The 16,583-nt window shown below is 48.3% G+C and overlaps 1 protein-coding gene across 5 annotated transcripts in view; it reads right to left on the reverse strand.

Moving 5' to 3' along the window:
• GSS (glutathione synthetase) overlaps nt 1-16,583 on the reverse strand; it is a 757,391-nt gene that overhangs the window by 283,827 nt on the left and 456,981 nt on the right. For all 5 annotated transcript variants that reach the window (XM_078652246.1, XM_078652247.1, XM_078652248.1 and 2 more), the window contains one exon: nt 13,621-13,815. In XM_078652246.1, coding sequence (XP_078508372.1) covers nt 13,621-13,815 — 195 coding nt within the window. The remainder of the gene's footprint in view (nt 1-13,620; nt 13,816-16,583) is intronic.

Raw genomic sequence — 16,583 nt, forward strand, 5'->3', positions numbered from 1 at the left:
GAGGGATGGTCGGGGTAAGTGAAGGGAAGTCACTGCTTGGTGGTAGGGGAGTTGCGGGTATTGTTACAGCGACCTCTTCCCTTATTATTGTTGCCTCTGTACCCTCCACGAAGGTATCCTCTGGAGGAATTGTTTTTATTGGGGCTTTTATAGGACGAAGAGGGATGCTCTGAGCCAATGGTTTTGGAGCCAGCCCTGTAAAAGGAGCAACAAAATAAACCTCTAGGGAATTACAAGGCCCCCATGGACTTGGCAGTTTCAGTTTCCTTTTTCATCTTTTCTAAAGATGTATCGACTGTGGGGCCAAAAAGATGCTCTTGGTCAAATTGCTGATTAAGAATAGCAGACTGCACTTCCTGTTTGAATCCGGAGATTCAGAGCCAAAAGTGCCTGCATAGCACAATGCTGGTATTAATAGCCCGGGAGGCAGTATCAGTGGAATCAAGTGCACATTTGATGGACGTGTTTTTTATTAATTGTCCCTCCTGTATAAGGTCATTAGCTGTGCCTTTAAATTGGTTAGGAAGATGTTGCATTCGTTTTTTAAGCTCATCATAGTGAGCTCTGTCATATCTGGCCAACAAAGCTTGGGCATAGGCAATCCGCCAATGATTTGCAGCCTGTGATGCAATGCGTTTTCCAGAACCGTCTATGAGCTTAGATTCCTTATCAGGAGGAGGGGTGTCGCCTGTGCTTTGTCAATTTGCTCTCTTGCGTGCATTAGACATTACAAGAGAATCCAAAGGGACCTGATCTTTATTGTACACTGGGTCATTGGGTGCTGCATTATATTATTTGTCTACCCTGGTGTTAAGAAACCTGGCCCTGACAGAGTCTTTAAAAACTTCTGGTGCATGTTTTAACATGCCTTTTAACATTGGCAGTGTGTGTGTGTGGTCTTTTGTGTGGGTGTAAATGTTTCCTGGAAAAAGTCTTCTTTCTGAGGGGTTAGAGTGTAACTGTACCCCGTGGTACTGAGCAGCTCTGTTAATGAGTTACGCAAACACAATATTGTCATCTGGTGGTGATGGCCTAGAGGGATAGAGTCGCTGGGTCATTGTGTGGGTCGGGATCTGTGTTGTAATCATCCCAAGGATCTGGATTGTGTGGAATGGTATGTGCATCATTATCCTTACGTGGATCTCCATCCCCACCCTCATATCTATCATCATCGTCTTCATCTTGTGGTTGTGGTGAAAATGTATGTTGTGGGGAGTGTGCTGGAGAAATTAGCAGATTTGGATCAGCTGGAGAAAATGGGGGAGGAGGAGTAGTGTTAGTGCCCATCTCCTTTCTCTTCATGGCTTTTTCAGGAAGTTCTGAAGTATCCAATTTTCTCTTTTTAGGAGGCTTGGCGACAAGTTTTCCAGTCTCTGGGTCTATATAAAGAGTCTTTTATTTTGGATCCAAAAAATATGTTTGAAGTTGTTGCACAGGTACAATTTCCTTTGTCGGTGCCGAAGATTTAGGGTCAGAATGCTGTTTAGCCCGTGTCTCTGAAGCTTTGTGTGGGGTCTTGGACTCCTTAGGTTTTGATGTAGGAGTTTGTGGCTTTGAGAGTTTTTTCGGTTACAAAAATGTTTTCCGTTAAGGATGCTTGTCCTTTGTTTGTTTCGACACAGAGGGTTTCGGCATCGAGGTTGTTTTCGGTGCAGACGAAGAAGGGCGTGGCACCTTCTATGTTTTTAGACTTTGGTGCTGAAGGTGATTTTTTGGTGCTGGAATGGGGTTGGCTTTGTTCCTGAGCCAGAAGGCTTTTCTTTTTGTTTCATCGCCGGGCCCGAGGGTGGGGTGTCTGAAATGTGTTGCCGGTGTCGACCTGAGCGAGAGGGTGTTACCGGAGCCTTAGGTTTGGTTTTGGTTGGGAGAGGGGTTTCGGTACTCATGGACCGCTGAGCAGGGTGACTGCCTGTTCTTTGACGTCGGAGTCGTCGGCTTCGGAGAGGGCGATGTCTCCCGCATCCTCTTGTTGTTCCGGCTGGAGATTGGGATCTGCTTCGAAGATGTCCGAAATCGAGCTGCTTCCGCGAGACATTTTGTGACGCCAAACCCGACGATCACGGAAGGTTTTCTTCAACCTGAAACATGAACAGGCCTCGCAGTTCTTGTCTTCGAGCTTTGGGGAGAGGCAGAGGTTGCAAACCTCGTGTAAGTCCATGTGTGGGAACTTAGCACCACACCTGGGGCATTTTTTTAAAGGAGTCCTTTCCATTGACTGCTGGCGTGGTCGACGCGGATAGGCCCAACAACCTGCGTCGAAGATCGAGGTCGAGGATTATTATATGTTGAAGATACGCATGGAAATGGAAACGCGATTGAGATAATACAGTTGAGTGGAGAGGGATTGCGCGTCGACGGGGGTTCGTTAACAACACCAACCTGCAGTGTATCACATTTGAACCCGATGGCGGAAAAAAACAATCTGGAGATGGAGTCAATGCCCATGCGCACTATTGTCCTAAGGTTAAGTCACCTACCTCGTGACTACAAAAACTTCTTCCAAGACAAAAACAAAGTGCAAACATCCGAGCCCAACACCAGATGGCGATCTATGCACAAGTATACGATCAATAGCTCATATGCCTCGAACAATCATGTTCCTGAAATTATAAAACCTCTTGAATGCACTGCACGATGGAGTTTGTAGAGAATGCACTAGGGTTGATTTTAGCAGTTAAGGCCTGCACCATCAGGCTCTCGGTCGAAGGGATGCTGGGAGAGGAAGGCTGAGTCCTGAGGTGTGGAGCAATGATGGCAGGCAATGATCTTGTGCACGGGCACCCCTGTCTAGGATTTGGCCCAGGCCCCAAGGAGAATGTCCCCAGGTCAAGCTCCTCACTCAGGATGATAGTCTTGACCTCAAGGCAGGAAAGCTGCAGGTCGAAGACCTCTGCTGCCCATCTCCCCACTATGGCGATGGATGTGCCTTCCTCTGTGGCGGATCCTGGGGAAGAAACCACGCCAGCATCTGTAAACATGTCCAGTCTAATGGAATCACCCAGCATCTCGTACCAGCTGTCCTCAGGGCAGGATTGTGCCAGTTTGTCAGCTGGGTCCAGAAACCCATAGACACTGTCATCATCACCTCCAAAGTTGGAATGTCTAGGTCTATAGGTTCTGTCAAAGGACAGAGTCAGCATGTACAAATGAGACGGTTGGCACTGTCCAGGCGGCTCTTTTGTTGATGCTGAATGGAGCTGTGGCAGCACCGTCTTGGAGTCTAACAGGCGGGTAGGTTCCAGGTAGCCCACACAGGCAACGTTTCTGAACCAGACAATTGGTGTGGTCCGGAGGTGTTACGGCAGAACCGTCTCAGAGTCAGACAGGTGAGTGAGTTCTAAGTCAACTTGTGGCACTGGGAATTGGAACCAGAGTAGAGTTCAACGTCAGTCCAGATCCAAGAATGGATTCAAAGGGCCCAGCTGGCATCAAGAAGTGGAAATGTCGGTAGTAACTCAGCTGGGGCACCTCTCTGCTCCATGGATACCGAAGGAACGCCAGAGGGAGTCATTGGCTTCATAAAACTCCCTAAGTTAGGCCTGGGTCACTCCGGCATCAGGGAAGGAAGCGCAGAGTGGACCCGTCTTCCGATTCCGCAGGTAGAGTGAGGAAGCAAGGTCTAGAAGCATGGAGTGTACTAGGGGAAACCGAAGAACACTAACATCCTTTTGTGCTTCTTACCAGATGTTAAAGAATAAGCTGGGAAGACAATAATTAGTAACAAAGGTCAACAAAGAAGATAGGTGACGCACTGTGAAAAACTGCTGAACCAGCCTGTGCTGCAGTCTCTACCAGACATACAGCCAGCTGACAAGGACTTTCCAATTGATTGCAGAACACTAACCATGGAAGAAATACAGCAAGCCATCAAACACCTGAGAAATTGGAAGGCAGCAGGACCTGCAACCTTCCTGCAGAGGCACTGAAGGCGGACACTGAAAAGTCAGTAGACATGCTCTACCCCATATTTGGAAGGATCTGGGTAGAGGCACAGGTGCCCTCAGATTGGTAGGAGGGATATCTGATCAATATCCCCAAGAAAGGTGATCTGAGTAACTGCAACAACTACAGCAGGATAACACTTCTATCCACCCCAGAAAAAGTGTTCAACAGGGTAATCCTGAACAGAATGAAGGAACAAATTGATTCTCAGTTACGAGACAAGCAAGCTGACTTCCACAAAGACCGATACTGCACAGACCAGACTGCAACACCGTGCACCATCATTAAGCAGTCAATGGAATAGAACTCCCCCATGTCAACTTTATCAACTAAGATAAGGCATTCAACCGCGTATAAAGGAAGACCCTTTGGAAACTACACCACCACTACGGTGTGCCAGATAAACTTGTAAAAATCATCAGGATCTCTTACGAGGGAATGACCTGCAAGATAGCTCATGGAGGACAACTCATGGAAGACTTCGAAGTGAGCACTGGAGTTCTCCAGGATTGTTTGCTCTCACCTTTTCTCTTCCTGCTGGATATAGACTGGATCATGAAGACATCATCAGCAAGGAAAAGAAGTGGGATCCAGTGGACACCTTGGATACAGCATGATGACATGGGCTTTGCAGATGACCTGGCCCTATTCTTCCATACCAGTCTGCTGATGCAAGAGAAGACTAACAAAGTGGCAGCCACATCAGCAGAACTTGCCACTCAACATTCACATGGACAGAACCTAAATCCTCAGTAGGGTTAGTAGGCATAAGTAAATAATTAAGACTTACCAGACTTTGACGACCTAGACTTCGAAGATGACCGTCTGCGAGAACGGCTCTCTGACTGGCTCCAAGATCTCCCCCAGGATTTGGATCGTGAATGATGCAGGAGCCTTCTGATGATGCAACGCTAGGAGTTTCATCGCCTGCTCACAGATCACCTTTGGGTGCATTGACTGACAGTATGCACAGGTCATGGAGTGGTGGTCCCACCCTAGGCAGACCAAATGGGAATAAGACACAGACATCTGCCTGGTTAAAACCCTGTAGGTTTGTTAGGAGACATGTCCCCAGCACACTGGGAGTAACTGTTCAAAAGAGGTTGACAAAAAGGGTAGAAGAATTGTTAAATAACTGACTGAGGTAGCTCTCTGGATCCATGGTGTTGGCTCGGAAAGAAAGGCACTGATTTCAGCACGCCGGAGTGTAGCCTATAGAGGCACCATGTACATCACATGCAGAATTGATAATGTCAACGCAGAGCCGTCAATGCCACCTAACAGCACAAAGAGGTACCTACTGCTCAAGCTTTTCTGCATCCAAGCTGAAGTCTGGGGAATATTTTAAGGGGATGGTTCTGCAGTCAGAAGTCTCTAACGGAAAATACTAAACTAATGACCCTCACCCCATAGGAGGAGTCTTCCATGCTGTGGGAAGTAATTGTGCAGTTTTCAGTGCCCCCTCACTGCCATGTTTTACCCAATAGTGGCGGAGTGTGAAAACTGGCCATTGGACCATCCACTCTAAATCAGGGGGCTGGTTGAATGAGAAAACTTCCAAAAGCTCTTACTCCGTCGGAGGAGTATGCCAGTGACAGAGAGTGAGTAGTCTCCATCACTGAAATACTTATGGTCCATCCATCTGTAAACAAGGTGGATGCACCTTCGGTTAGACAGAGAGGTACTCTTTCCTTCAAACTCAAAAACAGCCCCTAAATTCTTCTTCTTCTGGACTTTCAGTCTCAAAAGTATTTATTACTTATTCTTATCCTTATCAAACCTTTTTAAAATACTCTGGTGTATTTTCCTTTCTGTTCATATTGGGAAGGAAACTCTGCTGACCCTCTTGTATGCAAATACCCCATTTTCTGCCACTGTTTTGGCCAAACTGTAAATATTATTTGTTTGCTACTACCTCTATCTCTTTCCAAACCATGCCTTTTAATTGCTATGTCATGTGTGATGTAGCTATTGACAGCCAGTGGCAGAAATGCAGGCACACTATTAAAGTAAGAAAGTAAAACTGTAGTTTCTGAATTGCATACTGGCGTGATGATGCAGCAATACTTTCTCATTCTGACCACTGCATATTAGGATGGGCAGCCATAAAACTGACCCCACAGCCCAAACAAGTTGTGCGTCATTCTGTAACGTGCTCATAGCCATTATCAAAAGCTGGGAAATCTCATCATCCCAAACAGTGCATAAAAACACACTGACTCTCACTTTAAGTAGCATATTATTTTGAAGTATTCACGTTGTCCACAAATTACTGCAAATGAAACAAGCAATGGTAAAGAAAACAGGTCTTACTTTCAACTAAAAGGTCCTCTTTACTGGCAGGAGAGTTGGCATGTGTCGGGTATTGTGGATGGGTGAGTGGATGACTGCAAGAAATAGTTAAAGGGTGTATGAATAGGTGAGTCAAATGTGTGCATTTGGGGATGGATATGTGACTACAATTAAGATGCACTTTCAGTTATAAGCTAGACATACTGAGTTTGTAATGGTAGGGAAATTAAGCAGTAGTATTTAGTCACACTCTTGATCTTACTGGTAAAATCCACTACACTGTGAGTAGAATGACCTGTAGGCCTTTTCAAGCCAGTGTAAAGCCACAAAGGTTGCTATGTGTGATCTCTAAACCCTAGTGCCAACTGCAGCAGGGCTATTACATTGAAATAATTATGTAGCTTGCATGGAATCTTTTAAGGTAGGTAACCAAAACTGTTTGCTCAATGGTACAGGACTACAGCAGAGGCTTGGTGACTGTGTGAGGGCACAGAAATCAAGTAAAAACTATTAGGCTTGTGAAAGTGAATATGCAAATTCATGCGTAAGTCGCACATGACCCGACTTGCTGAAAACAAAAGTACAGTCCAGTTTTCTTTCATTATCTCTTCCCACCATAACGAAAAGTCATAGAAGGGCACATTTCCTATTCCTAATGACCTGATATTCTAATATTGACATCCCCACATTATATTGGAGGCTGGCATGTATTTAGAGTGGTGGGGTGGCCAAAATTCGGCAGAATAGAGAAGTTTAAAATGCGCATGTCTGCCTGGCCGTAGTAATACAGCAGGCCAAAGGGACATGCGCACTTTAAACTTAAGTGCACAGCTCCCTGCTGCCACTCACCAGCAACTGCCACGCCCCATCCTGACATTCGGTTCAGGACGAGTTGCTGAAAAATAAAATGGTAATAAAGAAACGTTATTACCATTTTATTTTTCAGCTGCTCTGGGCATTCTTTTTGCGGGGTGACGCTCCTCCGCTCTCATGAAGGAGCCGCTCTGCCACATAGTTTAAGGTATTAAAATGTTTTTGTATATTCCCTGTCCTAGGAATTGAACTACTTAGAATTCAGGGGGGCTTTGATAATAACTAGTATTAAAATGTTTTTGTACATTTATAAATATCCTATAGTGGAGGAAATAAGAGTTAAATAATCGATTGCTTAGAATTTTTTAATTTTTTTAAAAGATTTTATTTGTCAAATAGCACATATGCGGCAGAGCTCTGTACCCCAGAGACATTCTGCATAATAATTTGACATCCGTATAACTTTGACTTTTGCAAAAACATAATCGAGGCGAAATGGAATGCAATATAGATAAAGAGACAACAAAAGGGAAAGAAGAAAGAAAAAGAAATAACATAACAACCCCCCTCCCATCGCACTAGTACCTTCACTGAACCTGCACGCCACTCTCGCACCCACACTAACTTGTTGAATATATTGCTACATCTAAAGCTTCTTGTCGCATACACTTGAAATGTTAAACTGGGTCCATAACATCTGCAGTAGATAAGGGCTCCAACTGCAGGCCCTGATAGTACCCCCATTGTTTCCAAATTGTGAAATGTTTTTGTGGGTAACCCTGTGCTTTGATAATGGGGATTTACAACCCTATACAGAAGTCCAAACCTTTCTTCCAAGCGAACAGGGAGGGCGCAACAGATGCCTTCCAAGATTTTACAATGTCTATTTTGGCCAGTGTAAAACCAAATAGCATAAGGTGGCATTTATAAATGTTGCCCCCAACCCCCACCATAATATGCAAGAGTACCAGCCTTGGTGAGGAGGGGAGGTCCCAACCCAATACTTTCATACGACACGCCATAACACCTCTCCAAAGTTTTGCTAGGGCTGCTCAGTGCCATATTGTGTGTATTAGAGTCCCTTCTTCCCGCTCACATCGGAGGCACACAGGGGAAGCCACCAATCCCGCCCTTTAAAGCCGGACCCTAGTATAGTATACCCGATGAAGATACTTGAACTGAACCAGGGCACCGCAATCGCATGCCTCCCGCGGGGAGGCCACCACCTCTGTCCAGTCCGCCCTCTCCAATGGGCCCACGTCCCCCTCCCAAGCCTCTCCAAGTTTCTGCAGCGTGGGTGAGCTATGTGTAACTAGCGATTGGTACATTTTGGATATTTTATGGTCCTGGAGATCTACCATAAATACCTTAGCCTCGATCGGATTAAACTCAGGAAGAGTCTCCAAACCCTCAAGACTAGGGGAGATAGAGTGTCGGACTGAAGGTATCTATAAAATTGGGTCTTCAGCATCCGAAAGTCCGGCTGGAGATCTTGAAAAGACTTCAAAACCGGACCCCGCATTACATCGCCTAACCAGCAGCGGCAATCGCCCATTATACCACAGGGGAGTCTCCCTCGTCAACCTACCCCACCCCCCCATCTTACGGAGAGCCTGCTTTCATATCTGAAACACCACCCTAGTGACCGGCGGCAAGGAATTGCGTAGGGGTGCTGAATACATAGGGTAGAAACCCTAATGCACCGTCGCTCGACTGCATACGCCGAGTCCACTCTATCTCCATACCACAACTCGTTCAGTACAAGCAGGTGCGATGCCTTATAGTATGATTGAATGTTATGTTATGTTATGTTATGTTAAGGAGTGTTTATATAGTGCCTATCACCTCCGGTCTCTAAGCGCTTAACAGAAAAACATAACACACTGGTGCCCGTAGAACCCTCAGGTCTTCCACCGCCTAGACTGTCATGAAAGCTTTCCTAAAAAGATGGGTTTTTAGTTTCTTTCTGAAGGGTAGAAGCTGTGATTCCTCCTTCAAGGTATGCGGGAGCTCGTTCCACAGTTGTGGAAGAAGCACAGACATGGCCCTGCCTCCTTTAGTTTTTAATTTGAACCTAGGTTGAAACAGATTCGAGGTTGTTCCTGAGCGCAAGGTTCTCCCCGGAATATATCTCTTCAAACGTTGCTTAATGTACTCTGGGGCTTTCCCAAAGAGTGCCTTGTGGGCCACACAGAGACATTTGAACTGAGCTCGAAATTTCACTGGGAGCCCGTGCAGCTTCTGAAGCAGGGGGTTGCGTGCGAATTTCTAGGCAAGGAGTGGATCAGTCTGGCTGCATCATTCTGCACCACCTGCAGCTTCCTCAACAGCTTCTGTGGCAAGCCAAGATATAAGGCATTGCCATAGTCGAGCCTTGAGATGACTGTGGCGGATACGATCGATTGCAAGGTGGGGGCAGATAGAATAGGAACTAACTTTCGTAGTTGCCTCAACACACCAATGCAGGATCCAACGACAGCCGAAACTTGGGGGGCCATTGAGAGATCCGCGTCGATCCTCAGCCCTAGGCTTTTTACTACCGTACCAGGAGACGGGGTGGTTCCCAGCTCAGGAGGCCAGTACAGGTCACTCCAGGGGTCCTCTTTGTTGCTGATCACCAACACCTCCGTTTTGTCAGCATTCACTTTCAACAGATTGTTAGTCATCCAGTTGACTGTGAAGCTGAGCAAGTTCCTCACTGAATCCTGAGCCTCTTTGGTATCATCCAGCCGGACTAATAGCTGCGTGTCATCTGCGTAATTGAAAATTTCGCAGTTCATACGCATAAGCTCCTCCACCAGTGGTTGTAAGTAGATGTTAAAAAGCAGGGGGGATAAAGCCGACCCCTGAGGCACCCCCCAGGTCACTTCACTAATCTCGGACAGTTGGTCTCCTAGCTGCACTCTCTGGGTTCGACCTGACAGGAAGGATTCTAGCCATTTTAGCACCTGGCCTGTGATCCCCAATTTCGCGATACGGTCCAGTAAGATGGTATGACTGACCGTATCGAAGGCCGCCGATAAGTCTAAAAGAATCAGGGCGCATGGCTGTTTATTATCTGCCCTGACTCTTAGCTCATCGGCGACCGAGGCCATGACTAGTTCTGTGCTATGTTGGGGCCGGAACCCAGCCTGCCTGGCATGAAGGAGACGATGTTCTTCCAGATGGCCGGCTAGAGTGCTGAGGACGTGTCTTTCCAAGATCTTACTTAGAAAAGGTAACTGCGAGATGGGCCTATAGTTTTTTAAGGCTTTCGTGTCTGTTCCTGCTTTCTTTAAAAGTGGGGAGACTCTGGCTTCTTTCATCCGAGTTGGCAGATAGCCTATTTTTAATGAGTTATTCAGTAAGCTCAGTACCTGAGGCTAAATGCCTGGCAGGGCCATTTTGAAAATTTTAGGGGGACATGGATCTATGTTTGAGCCTGACTTGATCTGTCCGACCAGTTCCACTAGGCGCTTGTCGTCGATAGGAGGAAAGCTATTCAAAGTCATGGACGGCAGCTGAATAATCTGGCTAGGCAGCATGGTTGTAGCTGGCCGTGCATTGATTTCAGTGATAATATCCTGTACCTTCTGAAGGAAGAAGGTTTGGAAGGAGTCACAGTCTGGTTGGTCGCACGCCGAGATTTTCCCGTCACGTTGCGTGAGTTCCCTTAATATCGTAAAGGTCTCTCGCTGTACGTTTATTGCTTCCCTAATTCTTCCCTCATAAAAGGCGGCCTTTCTTTGCAGGATATCTGCCTTGTATTTTGAGAGCAAGGTTTTAAAAATTTCAGTCTCTGTTTGACAGTAGTGGAGTCTCCACCTCCTCTCTGCCTTACGGAGGGCTTGCTTCTTCTGTTTCAAGGAGGCATCAAACCATGGCGCTCCTTTCTCTTTAGTTCTAATACTCTCCAACTGCTCAGGGACAAGTTTGTCCAGAGCAGTAAGCATCCAGGTCTTTAGCATCCTAGCATCATGGTCCAAATCTATACCACTCATATCGGTGGGAGTAGAGGAGAGCAAGGTCGTAATTAAAAGGTCGGCTTCTACCTTGTTCCAAGGACGAATTTTCCTTCGTAACTTATTTGGAGCATCTCTCACTGGATCACCTGGAACCCAGCACTTTATAAAAAAGTGGTCTGACCAAATGCATGGGCTAACCTCCGTTATTTCTGTGTTAGGCAAGGAAGACCAAACAAGATCTAGTGTATGCCCTTTCACGTGAGTCGGGCCTACCACTAACTGTTGCAGGTTAAGCACCAAAAGATTGGCTTCGAACTCAGTCGCCGTGGGGTCTCTGGGTACTTGTTCCCAGTGATAATTGAAATCACCTACCACCAGCAGGGACTTGTATCTGGTGGCCAAATCTGTCAAAATTTCAAAAAGAATGTCATTGAAATCCGGAGAACTTTGCGGCGGGCGATAAACCACCAGTATTACTATGCAAGAGGATTTAAACGAAACCTTAATCCCTAACAGCTCCGCACAGGCAATATTTTGTGCTATAACCTCTTTTACAACAAGACATTTTTTAAACAGAAAGGCCACACCCCCACCTTTACAATCATTTGGGCGGTTATGCCAGATCGCGTCGTAGTCTGGGGGTAGGGCAGCCAGGATGTCGGGCATAGAAGCGGGGCCAAGCCATGTCTCCGAAAGGGCGAGAATATCAATGTCTCCCTCAAGCAGTAGAGAGAAGATTTCTAAATGGTGCTTTTGTAGAGAGCGCGTGTTAAGTGTCACTAACCTTAAGCCATGTGACTGGCAGCTAGTAGCTGTGGGGAAAGTCTTGGGGCCTGTACCTATAGTCTGAACTAAGGCATCAGCTTGCAAGGTGGCAAAGTAACATCGTCTAAACAGATAGAATCGGTCTTTAGGGCCCATAGTGCATCAGGCGAGTATGTGCGTATTTGACAAGAGTTTGTGGCCCCTAGGCCCGGACGGGCACAGACGGGCTTTCCTCTGGCGCTCCTCCGGCGCGATGCTGCGCGCCTGCATACTGATGATTAATTATAGTGTATGGCTCGAGACACTTGCAGAAACTAGCCTGCTAACCCCCAAAGCGTGGTGTCAGCGTCTCTAGCCCACCCCAAGATGGCGGACGGGCGTGAGGCGGCGAGAGATTCACCAAAGTGGTGAGAAAGTGCTTCAAATGCGATTATAGTGCAGGCAATGCGAGAAATGGGGGGGCATGGGGTCCCTAAGCAATAAACTGGGCTCCAAAGCAATTGTAAACAATTTTCGAGCGTTAACAAATTTTAGCAGCAATATAATTTTTAAAAGGAGCTAGCCTCCAACAAACAATATAAAAACAGTGGCAATGATGGTTCACTGATTGCAGCAGCGGTGTAGCGTTCTGTCTGATCGGCGCACTCGCCGAGTGACCTCCTAAATAGCCTTTGCCTGGAGACACTTGCAGAAACTAGCCTGCTAACCCCCAAAGCGTGGTGTCAGCGTCTCTAGCCCACCCCAAGATGGCGGACAGGCGTGAGGCAGCGAGAGATTCACCAAAGTGGTGAGAAAGTGCTTCAAATGCGATTATAGTGCAGGCAATGCGAGAAATGGGGGGGCGTGGGGTCCCTAAGCAATAAACTGGGCTCCAAAGCAATTGTAAACAATTTTCGAGCGTTAACAAATTTTAGCAGCAATATAATTTTTAAAAGGAGCTAGCCTCCAACAAACAATATAAAAACAGTGGCAATGATGGTTCACTGATTGCAGCAGCGGTGTAGCGTTCTGTCCGAGGTAGCCAGGCAGATCACACGCAGTCTTGCTGGTTATAACAAGGCATAGGGGAGCTTCAAATCTTGTAGATGAGCCTTAGAGCTGCCAAGAACGACTGTCTCTTTTGTTGGACCAGCCTTGTATAGTCAGGGAAGACAAGAATGCGGGCATTGTCATACATTAGTGGCTCCTTGGCTCTGGCCTGTTTCAGGATAACGTCACGATTGTGATAGTTCAATAGTTTGGCTATAACAGGCCTCGGCTGTGCTCCCTGTGGCGGCTTCTGCGTCAGAGCCCTATGGGCAAGTTCCACCACAAAGCAGCGGGATGGGGACTCCGGGGGAAGCCACCTCTCCAGCCAATTGGTAAGAAACCGCACCATGCCTCCCTCTTCGCAGCCCTCAGGGAAACCAACAAAGTGGAGATTATTCCGTCTGGCCCTGCCCTCTGCATCTTCCACTCGTGTCGCCAGACCCCGCTGAACCACCTCAAGCGAAGCAACTTTTTTCTGTAGAGTAACAACAGTGACTGCTAAGAATTTTAATGAATCATAGGCTCATCTCCTTATCTCCATGAAAAAATTAATTAAGATATATCCCCTTCTACTGGATTTTAAAGTTGAGCTTTCCATTAGTACCATTACCATTCTAACTCTTTGGATTAGAATGTACTAATATTTGACGTACGCTAGTGTGTTTTTGTGTTATTCTCTACACTCCTAAATGATACGCAATTTAAATTCTCCACGAGACCTCAGTGTGAGCTGAACATCATACAGGAATTGAGAAATCTGTTAAGTACACTTTATGAACGTTTTTACTCACTTTCTTATACATGTAATGATGTTTAGTAGGAAAGTTTGACTTACTTCATCAAGAGAATAAAGGCCTGCAAATGTGCACCGCATCCGAGCTATAGCCTGAGGACTGCTTGAAAGAAATCTCTCCAAAGCACCTATTCTACTCAGTTCTTGCTGCACCTTTTTGGTGCCAGCCAGCTGAGTGGCAATATCCGGGCATTTGACAGCTTTGGACCGTTCCATCAGCAACCGAGCCTTCCAGCCCTAAAACATAAGAGTAGATTATCAGCCTTACTTCCAGTGGTGAGGGAGTAAAACACCAGCCCTCTACATTTACCTTTTGTTTGGATTTAGTAAAGGGGCTGTTGGATAGGATAAGTTCATTTCAATTAGTACATTTGCCATACTCAGAGTTTTTAGCATAAACACATCTTCACTTGGTGTGCAGTACAATGTAATTATAAACCAACATTCCAGAACCTGCTTTAAAACAACAAACCTGCATATATATTTTTTTTTTGTTATGCTCCTGGACAGATAATTTTGTCTGTTCTCATGTTTTTAAAGGTACTGTATATGTTACTTCATGTATCAAGTGGGAAGTAAGATTGTCAGCATTATCTTTGTGTGTGAAAGCATTCGTCTAAAAGGTTGTGTGAGACTGTGCTTTGGGATAGGATGAGCTTTGTACCAGATTTTATGGCATCAGTGCCCATCGTGAGTATTTGAAGGAGGCTTTCCAGGTTAACGGTTTCCCACGAATAAGGGTTGCGAAGGAGCAAAGAAGCTCATGCGCTAGTTGAGTTGTGTTGTGATCAACACAAACTTTGCAGGCCTTGACTTTTGCGGTTTGGTCTTATTCAGGCGCTGCACACGCTTTAGTGTGTGCATCAGGCGGTCATTTTATAGGACAGAGGAGGCTGTATTTACTTTTAGCGCACAAGCCCGAGTCGCACATGGGGCCAGCGTAGTGACTGCAAGCACTAAATGTTTACCTGTGACTGGCACACTGCACACGCCTGCTTATCCATGCATCGGGTGGCCATTTTGGTGGATTGGGGAAGAGTGATTTGAGGAAAGGTGAAACTACTGTGCTATGCTTTGGAGTTTTTATGAGTTCATTGAGTGACGGAACGGATGAGCCTTTTGAGGTAATTCAAAGCATGACATAGTATTTGTTTAGCTTTTGACAGAAAAGCATTTTAGACCTGGGCAGGAAAGAGTGCAGTTTGGTTAATGTTAGTAAAAAAATATCAACATTTCGTGGAGTTATACTAGAGGTCGAGTGTTTTAGTGTTTGTCATTCTGATTAAGATGTCGGATGGAGATAATAAAAACATCTGCAGGAAAAGATTCAGATATATGTTAATAAAGCCTTTTTGGTTATAGCTCAGCAGTTAAGCAAAATAATGGGTGAATTACTTGTGGGTGTAGTGAGAAAGGAGGTAAAGGAATATGTTGCCTTTAATTCAGCACAAGAAGGAACACAAAGGTCCTATGCAGGGCTCGACAAATCCACTCGCCCTCTCGCATCTGCCCGACCGGCGCCTTAACGGAAGGAATCCTGCCTGCTCTTGGCGGGCTTGGGGGCTCAGCTTCCGAACCCTAGACAGGCCAGCGAGAGCCTCTCCAGGCCCCGATGGACCCCAGCACCCGGAACTTCGGCTGGCTTGCAGGGCGGGGGGCTCCAGCACCCCGGTACCCGCCGGAAGGAGCTCAAGCCCAGGGCCCGGTCCCAGCTTACGCACCCCTAGCCAGGCCGGGGAGTGCCTTCCCAGGCCCCGATGGACCCCAGCGCCCAGACCCTCGACTTGCTTGCAGTACGGGGGGCTCCAGCAGCCCGGGGGCCGCCAGACGGAACTCAAGCCCCGGGCCCGGTCCCAGCTTCTTAACCTTAACCAGGCGCCTCCCCAGGCCTCGATGGACCCCAGCGTCCAGAACCTCGGCTGGCTTGCAGGACGGGGGGCTACAGCACCCGGGGCCCGCCAGACAGAGATCAAGCCCCCGGCCCGGTTCCAGCTTCCGAACTCTAGCCAGGCCGGGGAGTGCCTCCCAAGGCCCGGATGGACCCCAGCGCCCAGACACTCAGCTGGCTTGCAGGACGTGGGGCTCCAGCACCACGGGGCCCTCTGGACAGAGCTCAAGCCCCTGGCCCGGCCCAGCTTCCAAACCCTAGCCAGGCCAGGGAGAGCCTCCCCAGGCCCTGATGGACCCACCGGCCCCAGTGCACAGACCCTCGGCTGGCTTGCAGGACGGGGGGCTCCAGTACCCCATGGCCTGCTGGACAGAGCTTAAGCCCTGGGCCCTGCTTCTGAACCCTAGCCAGGCGGGGGAGAGCCTCCCTTGGCCCCGATGAATGCCCATAACCTCGGCTGGCTTGCAGGTCGGAGCTCAAGCCCCAGACACCGGCCCAGCTTCCGAACCCTAGCCAGGCCGGAGAGAGCCTCCCAGGGGACACGGTGGAACCTTGGACCCAGCACCCGGACCCTCGGCCGAAACTAAGGAGGGTTAAGCCCAGGCCACGTCCTCCCCTCGACGGCCTGCCCGAGGAGCCCATTTTTCTCGACTATTAAGCCCCCACATACGGGGCTTACAGAAGTTTAGTGAAAGGACAAAAGTTGGAGTTCGCCCGGCCGCAGGGTCCTCTGGTCGCCGAGCCCGCAGGGCCCTCTGGTCGCCCGGCCCGCAGGGCCCTCTGGTCGCCCGGCCCGCAGGGCCCTCTGGTCGCCCGGCCCGCAGGGCCCTCTGGTCGCCCGGCCCGCAGGGCCCTCTGGTCGCCCGGCCCGCTGGGCCCTCTGGTCGCCCGGCCCGCTGGGCCATCTGGTCGCCCGGCCCGCTGGGCCATCTGGTCGCCCGGCCCGCTGGGCCATCTGGTCGCCCGGCCCGCTGGGCCATCTGGTCGCCCGGCCCGCTGGGCCATCTGGTCGCCCGGCCCGCTGGGCCATCTGGTCGCCCGGCCCACAGGGCCATCTGGTCGCCCGGCCCACAGGGCCATCTGGTCGCCCGGCCCACAGGGCCATCTGGTCGCCCGG

The sequence above is a fragment of the Lissotriton helveticus genome, chromosome 7 (genome assembly GCF_964261635.1).
Source record: "Lissotriton helveticus chromosome 7, aLisHel1.1, whole genome shotgun sequence".
NCBI lineage: Eukaryota > Metazoa > Chordata > Amphibia > Caudata > Salamandridae > Lissotriton > Lissotriton helveticus.